This window comes from Prunus avium, chromosome 3 (genome assembly GCF_965620075.1).
Source record: "Prunus avium chromosome 3, drPruAviu1.hap1.1, whole genome shotgun sequence".
Taxonomy (NCBI): Eukaryota; Viridiplantae; Streptophyta; class Magnoliopsida; order Rosales; family Rosaceae; genus Prunus; species Prunus avium.
This window is the reverse complement of record NC_142286.1, coordinates 11,689,485-11,699,372: the sequence shown is the minus strand read 5'-3', so window position 1 is coordinate 11,699,372 and position 9,888 is coordinate 11,689,485. Positions and strand designations below refer to the sequence as shown.

Below are 9,888 nucleotides of genomic sequence, written 5' to 3'. Positions count from 1 at the left end.
TGGTACGATTATGTTTTGTGATATGATTATATATATATATATATATATATATATATATATATATATATAATTATTGTATTAATAATTGACACAAATTAATGTGTTAATCATCCAATTATAAACGAGGAATGAGTAAAGAAAAGTAAATGAAATGAAACAAATTATATATGTGATTTAAGTGATATAATCATAATCCTAAACTCTTATTTATACATAATTATATATGTATGCGGGCCTAACGGGCCGGGCTTTCTTGAGCTTAACCGGGCCAGTCCTATAGGTCGGGCTGGGCTTCACAAACCTAAGCTCAAGCCTAGCCCAGCCCAAAGCAGGCCGGGCCATCTCAAAGCCCATAACAAGCCGAGCCGGGCTTTTTTTTAATGGATCGGGCGGGCCCCCATCGGCCCATGAGCCCGCGGGCCAAATGATGAGGCCTACTGCTGAAGGGAAGGGGGGGGGGGTTAGGAAATTAATTTTGTAATTTTTTATGTAATTGATTTTTAAATTTTTTGAAGGTAAATAAATTTTTGTTAGTTTTTTTGTCCATGCTAGATGTGGGATCCACTTTGCCTTATTAGATTGGTGGGTAAATAACCCATGTGTTGAAAATGACTAAAATACCCCTGCCGTGTCAGCAAAATCATGGTCAATAGGGGGTTAACTTTCGGGAGGCAAAGTGAGATTTAACAAAAATTTCATGAGGTACTACAATAAATAAGCCAAAAAAAATTAAAGAATCATGTAAATGATCTATTTCTTTAATAAAAAGAATTTTGAATTTAATCAAAAATTTATTGGATAATTATCATAGATTAAGACATATATTTTAATTTGTCCAACAGTTTGAAAAAAATCTGGTAACCCACTAATTATTATTATTATTATTATTATTTGTACAAGAGATTGAGGGAGGAGAGTTTACACAAATATTCATTGGGTGTTTGGGGGTTTCGAACCTCTACCCACATGAATGGAGGTGAAAAAGTTCAACCAATTGATATATACCTCACTGACACCCACTAATTAATTTATATTGGTGGATTCATACTTATCAGACGACAATTATTCAAACAATATTAATGACTATTTTTTGCTATGTTCTTTAGATTCACCCATCTCACGCAGAAGTTTCAATTTACTATACTTGTATTCAACTATTTTGATAACGTTTTGGCAACATCTACACTTTCTATCATTTTCTTTGATTTACTCTCATTTTTTCTTGTTGGAATTTGAATTTTTTTAGGTTGACATGTTAATTAAGAAAAATTGAGATAATATAAAATTAAATTAACTTTAAAATTTTGAGTGCCCTGAATTTAGCAATCCTAGTGTAGAGCTCCCCATTGGAGAAAAAAAAAAAATAGCCTCCAAAAATTCCCGTCTCTAAATGGCGCCAATTGAGAAAAACATAAAAGAAGCCAAATCTTGATTTGAGTGACATTTGGGTTTGGGATTTGGCTCTCCTTCCACTCCCTGCCTTTCTACTTTCACAAATGACCCGGGAAGGAATTCATAAACTTTTTTCAACGCTTTCTCACATTCTGGCATTTACCAGTTGCCACGTCAAAATTTCGAACTCTCCTAATTGCCACATGATGATCGCAATCACAAAAATTTCTACCTTAGAAAACAAAATCCGAACACCCAAAATGAAATTTTGGGCTGAAGAAAACAAATTCAAACATCCCTCCAAAATAGCCATCCCACAAACAAAAATTACAAATAGCAGCTCACTCCCTCCCTGCTCTGATGCCCAAGTCCATCTCCAACTCAACAGCCATCGATTCAAAAAGTTTGTGTCCTGCAAGAGGTTTGTAGCTCAAGTGATTAGGAGCATTTATACTTGCACCCGAGTTACTAGGTTAGATTCCCCCTCCTCCAATATCGCTTGTATTTGTATCAAAAGAAGGAAAACAAGTGTCTCAGACTCTCAAAGTTATCATAAATGGAGGCCGCTGGTTGCCCTGACCACAACAACAAAGAGAACACGATCTCTCCATTCTTCCCAATGGCAAAGCTGACCGACCCCGTTCGTGAAAACGGGTCATCATCCAAGAAATGTAGTAGCACAGGGTTAAGGAGGAAGCCTCTTGCTGATATAACCAACCTCATGGTGGCTCCTCTACCAACTGCAACTCTTTCGTTCTCTTCCACTGCCTCTGCATCAAATTCTCGGAAAAGCAAAGCAATTCGGGAGCTTAATACCATTCAAGTCACCAGCAACAACTCCAAGTTGCTAAGGATGGGTTTCAGATAATTTTGCCTATTTGTGAATTTTTATTTTATTTTTCGATTGTTATGTTTTGGGTTTGGGATTGCTTCCTCACCAATCTCCTCATGATACTTAATTTTTAATGTCATAATCTAATTACGCTTAAGCCCCTGCCCAAACTATTAGGTATGAAGTTATGTATGATGTTCACATTAATATGACGACTGTTAGCAGTTTTTCTTGAACCTCTTTGAAGGCATTAAATAAATAAATAAAAAAAGTTGAATGGTAGAAGAAATAGCGCACAATGAACACAACAAAGTGGTAAGTCCTATTTTTCTCAATTTAAGATACTAATAATACTTTAACACCAATTAGGGATGAAATCCGAATGCAATTTGTGATAGTAATAGACTGAAATACCCTTAATACTATCTGTAAAACACAAGTTTACCACTGTCTGGAAGGAATGTACAGAAATACCCTTTCCCTTTTACGAAATTCACACTCCTTAACTAACCAAACTCCCGCCACGACAACGCAAAGGACTGAAAATTGCTCTGGGTGCTGCGAAAAAGAAATTAAAATATAAAAAAGACAAAAAACCCAAAAAAAACAAAATTCACAAACAAAACGTGACGATTCGTTACCTATGACGTCAGCACGATCCGTACGAAACAGAATCCAAAGCAGCAAGAGCGCAACCGCCACCACCGCCTCTCGGCGACGTCTTCCTCTTCCTCTTCGGCGCCAATTTCTTCGCTGGATGACGAGCGGTCTCAGAAGCTCTAGAGGGCAACGAAGCGCCGTCGGGAGCAGAAACGGCGCCGTAGGGTGTCGATTCCAGGGCCAAGAGCACCGATGGTTGATGCTTGCTGTAGCGGACGACGTCGTGTTGAGGGCTCGTCAGAGGAAGGAAAGAGTGGGCGTTTTGCCATGAGCTCAGAGTTTCGATGGAGGTGATGCAGCACTCTTTCCAGTTGAGGTGGTCGAGGTCGGCGACCACGTCCTCGAGCGTAGTGATGACCAAGGGAGAGATGTACTTTCTGAGCGTAGAGCGGCTCGGCTCGACCAGGGTCAGTGTGCTCACGGCGTCGTTTAGAAGTTTCTTGAGAGCAGAAAAATTGGGGAAAAACAGAGGGAAATGTGATTGGTTAGGATTCGTTTGGTTTCCGAGAAAGTGTGAGAATATCGGTGAAGATCTCAAGCAAATTTCAACTGAAAAAACAAAGAATTAAACGAGAAAGGAAATTACAGGTACTAATTCATAAATTTTTCTCTAGAACCAAACAGATGCTAAGAAGGAATGAAATTTTACCTTGGGAACTTTGTGGAGTTTCTTGTAACCGTGCATGCTGATGATCTGAAAAACCAAAATTCCGAAAAGAAGATGAAATTAGTTCAGAAATAAAAAGGAAAATGCAACTAAATTAGATGAAGAAGACGAAGAAGAACCTGATTGAGATGAAGTTTGGTGAGATGGAGGTGGGAGTGAGATTGAATGAGGAAAAGGTAATCTTCGAGAGACAGCTTGTCGTTGAGGCCTTTCGTCTTCGCTTTGCTCGCTCTCACGGTCTCCATCTTCGCTAGCTCTGCTTTTTTTTGTTTTTTGTTTTGGTTGAGTTTTCTGAGCTTTTTTATTACCTACTACTACTGTTCTGTTAATATATGCATCCAATTTTGCATTTCCGGCCTAATTATCGATTTGTATCTTCCTTTTCTTTTCTTTTGTTCTTTTATTATAAAGGTGTCCAAACCATGCACAAGAGAAATATTTGTTGCGTTGCCAAAATAAAAGGTAGGGCTGGAATTTTAAACCGAGAAATCGCGATTCAATTAGGTTGAGTCACAAGTATGCAAAAGAGATCCTTTTAAGAATAATAAAAAGCATTTTTATCACGAATGGTCTTTGAACTTTTCAAAAATCCTCATTTGATTCCTAAAACTTTCAAATCAATCACTCTAATCCTTAAACTTTTGATTCACACATCATTTTAGTCTCCATCATTGCATTGCGTCAAAATATTCGTTAAAATTGGTCACGTGACTATCTTTAAATGTGAGGTTTTATCAAAACCAGGGCCGGCCCTTGGCCAGGGCAACCAGGGCCACCGCCCGGGGCCCACGATTGAGAAGGGCACAAAAAAAAAATTATATTAGCTTACATATATGTATATGATCAGACAAAAAAATATATATGTATATGCAAAACAAAATTATAGGTGCTCATAAAAAAATAAAATAACTAAAAGTAATGGGTATGCCTAAATTATATTGCCCCTTTGCTCAACTGGTGTACAGATTACCTTATTTCCATTTTCAACATCTAAGTAAATGTCTTTGTCCTTTTACTTTCATTTATTTTTATATTACTCCATTTACTTAAGTTTACAATGTAAATAAGGAAGTACCCCCCATTTGGATTCAAATAAAAATACTAGAAAATCAAATTCCCACCTAATAAAAATATGAAAAATCGGTTTTAGTGCCAAATACGATTTATGCTAAAAATGATGGCTCATTAAGTGAATATATACTTCATACTAAAATCCCATAAAATCAAGTTTTCTTATTTGATGTGTAAGGAATAAAAGCCACCAAAAATTATCTTGAGAAAATGATTATTCCGAAAAACCATTTTTCATACTTAGTCAATATTGCACCTCCGCTAAAAAAATTCTGGGTCCGCCAATGGTGGCAGGCATAAGAATTCTCTCTCTCTCTCTCTCTCTCTCTCTCTCTCACCCAAAGCACACATCTCCTCCCTAGGTTTCTCTAAACAAGGATTTGCTTATCAGGCTTTTGATTTTTGTCTCAAATGGTGAGGAAGGCTATTTCAATCGATTCTCATACTTGCAAATTGCAATACACTAGTTAATGAGTTTTGTTGGGTGGGTAATTATTTAGAATGGGTTATGGATAATTTGGTTTGATGGGGATTAGGTGTCTTGAGAGCTAACTGGGCGGGTGGGTGCTATTGGGCTTGTGGTAGACGGTGGTTGCTAGGTGGCTGGTGGTGTTTGGGTGGTGGCTTGTTTGGTGCGGCTTGGGAAGGAAGTGATGAAGTTTTTAATGTTTTTTTAATATTCTAAAATAATTTTTTTAAATTGTTAACATCCATGCTGGATTTACACTTAAGATGAGTTACATAAGTCCTTATAAGTTATTTTACAAAAAGATAAACTTGTCTTTAAAATTTTAAAGATATAGTGGGTGAGAAAATAGGACAAGATGATGAAAATAGCAGCACTCAATTAATTATTTGATTAAAATAATAATAATTTATGAATAAAGGGCACACTCTTAGAGTTTTGCCCTGGGCCTTCAATCACCCAGGGCCGGCCTTGATCAAAACACAACCTATCCACCCTTTACACAAAGTAAAGCTTACGTCCTTACGATGCTATTGGCTCTCCTTGATGGAACCTAAATGTGTAATCCTAATAAGTGGAGACGAGATGACCTTGTTGAGCAAAAGTATGAGTTTCATGATTAAAATGAGCTATTTTTTTATTATGAAAAAACCATTTTCAAGTTGATCACGTCATGACACATGACCAATTTTAATGCGAGACCATTAGGGGCGACTCCTCAAGAAGTGACGGAAGAAACACTATCGTCCTTCCTGAATCGTCCATGCAATGTTGCGATGACTTGAAGAAAAAACTTGGAAAACAATGTTCGATCGTTTTCTGAAAATAGCCCTATTTTTGGGCTGCTAAACACCCTTTTTTTTAATATTAAATTGGGTTTCGGGTTTCCAAAAACCAAAAATGATTTTCCAATTACAAAATACTTTGTATTCGTAGACCTTACTTAAATCAAAGAGATGAAACACAATGTAGTACAATAATGTGATTTCCTTAAAATTACTCTTTCTGATTCGATAACACACCCACCCCAAATTACTACTACCACAGCAATACATAAGACTTCTTTAACTTTTATGTAAAATTAAAATTTTAAACTGAAAGATTTATGCATTTATCAGGATACAATACAGGTTAACTGGATATTTTTTATGAGAGAAGAATCCAGTCTTAAGCTAAGCCCTAAATACGGAGATGAAAACTCATAAATTTTTAAAATTTTGCAAATAGCTCTTCCATCATTAATAACAAAAGCAATAATGTCCCACAACAAAACTTGGAACACCAGAAGTTATGGATTAGTTTCAACTGTAGTAATGTTGGTGTATTGCATTTCTCTTTTTTCATTATAGCTTAAGTTCAGATCATCTTCACCAAGTTTGTTTTCAGGAACAACAGAATATCATCCATCACCAATATAGGTACCATAATAACAGTTGAAAGGTCTCAGAGGATCAAAAGACCAAAAGCACTCTCATTCATTGGCAGCTGAATCCTCAGAAGGAGCACTTCCTCCATCTACATAAATTAGAACAAAAAGGTAAATGGCTTTTCTATTCTTTCTTTTTTTACTGTTCTTCTGGTTGGGAAAAACAATATGGAAAGACTAAGTAACTAGCCGAAACAGATTTACAGAGTTCTAATGATTAGCATACCTTCACCATCTGACGGAGCACAAGGAGACTTTCTGTATCGTGTTTGCTGCTGTGTGGGCTGAAGCATGAAAAAGAGCATTAAAGAGGCCCTAAAATAACTAAAGAGAACAATGCAATGTGTAAATTATCTCGTTTCTTCCGTAAAACTGGTAACGCATAAGGGGAGGGGAGGGGGATATCAGTTTGACATCAATTGAAATAATCATGTATTGAAAAAAAGAAAGAAGGATTCTTTTGCAGAGTTTATCTACTTGGTTTTTTTTTTCTTTCTCCATACAGTAAGTGTTCCAACTCTAGCAGCTTCTTTCAGTGTGCTTAAAATGCCACTATTTGGCATGTGTTATAATATATGCAATAATTCTGAAAGAGGAGCATCTTCTGTTGCATTAAACTTAAACCAATATACTTCGGTGGACGTTAGTATAATATTTTAAGGAAAACATTATAAAATGTCATCAGACCCAATAAAAGTTTGCCATCTCATCCGAAACCCTGATCTAATCTACGTTGCCCCTAGTCATGGCCTAATGAAAACATTGGAACAACACTTATATTCAACCAAACCACCAATAATAAAGTCAAGTAATTTCATCTACTTTTTAGCACAGGTAATCAGTTCTTAGCAGTCAACTAGTTGACACAACAGAAGGTATATTTTTAAATACAGAGTTCCCAACATGCCACAAACCTTGGTTCAAGAAGCCCGCAAACTATCATCTAAGACAAAGTAATAAGTATTGAAAATGTGTAGAGGACAGCCAAATCAGAAAGTTAAAGTGGAGACAACCTCAATTGAAAATGGGAATGATACCTGTAATTTTGGCCGAAGGGCTTCAAGTGGTCCTTTTGGCTTGTCAACACCTTGCTGTTATCATACAAAAAGAATCAAATGATATGAAGTAATTCACATAGTAGAGATTTCCTACTGTTGTAATTAAAAAGTTCATCTACAGTGCTGGGAAAAGTACCTTTCCAAGAGCCCAATCAGCGGAATCGAAGTAAGCACGTTCATGGTCCTGAGATCAAATTCAAAGTCTCAGATAAAATCTAGTACAAACTTTATAGCTGGAACCACAGACATAAAATGAGAGCAATATCCAATTCAAAAATCACCTTGGAAATTAGTGGTGGTTTTTTGGGAATAATGCCACCATATTTTTTCTTTATAGCTTCCTCCTAAGAAAAGAATAAACTTGGGTCAAACCTCTATATCAATACAACGATTTCTGTACAAATAATTTTCAATACGAATTTCCCCAGCAGTAAATAAGCTTTCTACACACACACACACACACACACACACACAAAAGACAAGCATTATGCATCTTGCATAACCAGAGTTTGAACACAACCTCCTGTGGCGATTTTTCAGACTCATCCACTCGTTGCTCTTTGGCATCCTCCATTCCCAGAATAAAGTCCTCACCCCACCCTAGCAAATACCAGCTGCAACACCATACTAGTTATTTATAAGTTGTCAACAAGTACCCCGTGAATATAATTCACAATGCATCAAATATAAACCCCCATTTTGCAAGCACATTAAAATAAGAGAAAATAGACGCAATGAATTAGAGATAAATAATTTCAGAAGAAAAACAATTCAATACTAACATTAGTACTCTCATAAGTATATTGGCAATTTAGTCATTAAAAAAGGGACACAGTCAACCAGAAAGATTTTAGACAATCTCCTTGGCATGAAACCTGCATGGTCTAACCCCTCAAACTTATTACAGGCAATGCTCTAAGAATTTACATGTGATCTTATTCATTCTATTTCTCAAGTAGGTCCAAAGTTCCTTCAAAGACAGTTCAATCAGCTAAAACTAGCAAGTGCAAACTAAAATCATGTATAGATCTCAATTAACTTAACATTTACCTCAATTTCCTTGAAAATTATAGAAAAATAATGACAATAACAATTACCTTTTATTGTCTACTAAGAAAAACAAAATCCAAAAATTAATATTCTGAACAAATTTAATCCATGTTGATAAAACATTGAACAATATTAAAACGACAAATTTGGTGAAAATTCTATAACAACAAAAAATGAATATTCAAAGTGAGCTAATGATTATATTCAATTACACATTTATTTTTTGATAAAAAAAAAATTACACATTTATTTCAATATCTAGATCTGATCGAGCTGTGGTTTGATACAAATCCATCATCAAATTTTGGAGAATGAGAAGCAAAAGAAATCTTTAGAAATGCAATTTAAATTTACAAAAAAAAAAAAAAAAAAAAAAAAAAAAAAAAAAGGGCCTCAAGGATTCGTACCTGAAAACGATCTAGATCAAAATCTAGAGAGAAAGCGAATCTTAGCTCGAGAGAGACGGAGAGAGAGAGAGAGAGAGATAGGAGGAATAGGGTTTAAAATGGTGTGGGGTTGGGGAAGAAGGAGGAGATCTCGTCACGTGGTGCGAGGACTGTTTCTACAATTGGTGGTAGTGCTGAACTTGATTATCCTGGATCAATTATTTTATACTGTCATTTTCTGGTAACTGACTTAACGCGTTTTCTTTGGTTAAATCAATGACTAACAAAAACGATAAACAGTTTATTAACAAGGGTTTTAATTAGGGGTGGGCATGGTCCGATTCGGTCAGGTTTTTATTTTAAATTGGAATCGTTACTATTCAATCGGTGAGATTTAATATCCGTTTGGCATTGCTTATTTGGGATAATAAGTTATTTTTAAAAAAAATTGGGAAGCTTAGTCTGTTTGGTAAACTGTGAGAAAATCACTTATTGTTAAAAATTATTGTGAGAGAAAGCTATAAGGAAAAGCCGCTAATGAGGTGCTTTCATTTTCTGATTATGCAGGAATCAGTTTCGAAGAGACGCTGGGTTTAATGATTATGCGGCAATTGTTTTCTAATTATGCGGAAATCAATACCAACAACATTTTTAACAAAAAGTTTGCCAAACGCTAAACTGCTTTATCTCACAAGTGATTTCTCTCACAGCAAATCTAACAGCGATTATTTTCACAGCACAGCAATGCCAAACTGGCCCTTAGTGCCCGTTTGGCATTGCTTATTTGGGGTGATAAGTGATTTTAAAAAAAATTTGAGAAGCCCAGCCCGTTTGGTAAACTGTGAAAAAATCACTTATTATTAAAAATTGCTGTGAGAGA

General features: G+C 35.9%; 2 protein-coding genes across 3 annotated transcripts; both read right to left on the bottom strand.

Moving 5' to 3' along the window:
- Positions 1-2,549: 2,549 nt before the first annotated feature.
- Positions 2,550-3,917, bottom strand: LOC110764403 (uncharacterized). The gene is made up of 4 exons (XM_021967382.2): positions 3,671-3,917; positions 3,534-3,578; positions 2,866-3,323; positions 2,550-2,782 (listed from the first exon to the last, which is right to left on the bottom strand). The coding sequence occupies exons 1-3, from the start codon at positions 3,794-3,796 to the stop codon at positions 2,874-2,876; spliced, it is 621 nt and encodes a 206-aa protein (XP_021823074.2). The 5' UTR covers positions 3,797-3,917; the 3' UTR covers positions 2,550-2,782; positions 2,866-2,873.
- A 2,377-nt stretch (positions 3,918-6,294) lies between these two features.
- On the bottom strand, positions 6,295-9,239 carry LOC110764534 (cAMP-regulated phosphoprotein 19-related protein). Of its 2 annotated transcripts, none has more exons than XM_088249750.1 (7): positions 9,030-9,239; positions 8,093-8,199; positions 7,854-7,916; positions 7,709-7,756; positions 7,552-7,605; positions 6,741-6,798; positions 6,295-6,603 (listed from the first exon to the last, which is right to left on the bottom strand). In XM_088249750.1, exons 2-7 carry the CDS (start codon positions 8,144-8,146, stop codon positions 6,560-6,562), a joined length of 321 nt encoding a protein of 106 aa, XP_088105876.1. In that variant the 5' UTR covers positions 8,147-8,199; positions 9,030-9,239; the 3' UTR covers positions 6,295-6,559. The 2 variants fall into 2 exon arrangements, with proteins under 2 accessions (XP_088105876.1, XP_088105875.1); XM_088249749.1 differs by having other exon boundaries at positions 8,093-8,186; positions 9,030-9,237.
- Between the last annotated feature and the right edge of the window lie 649 nt (positions 9,240-9,888).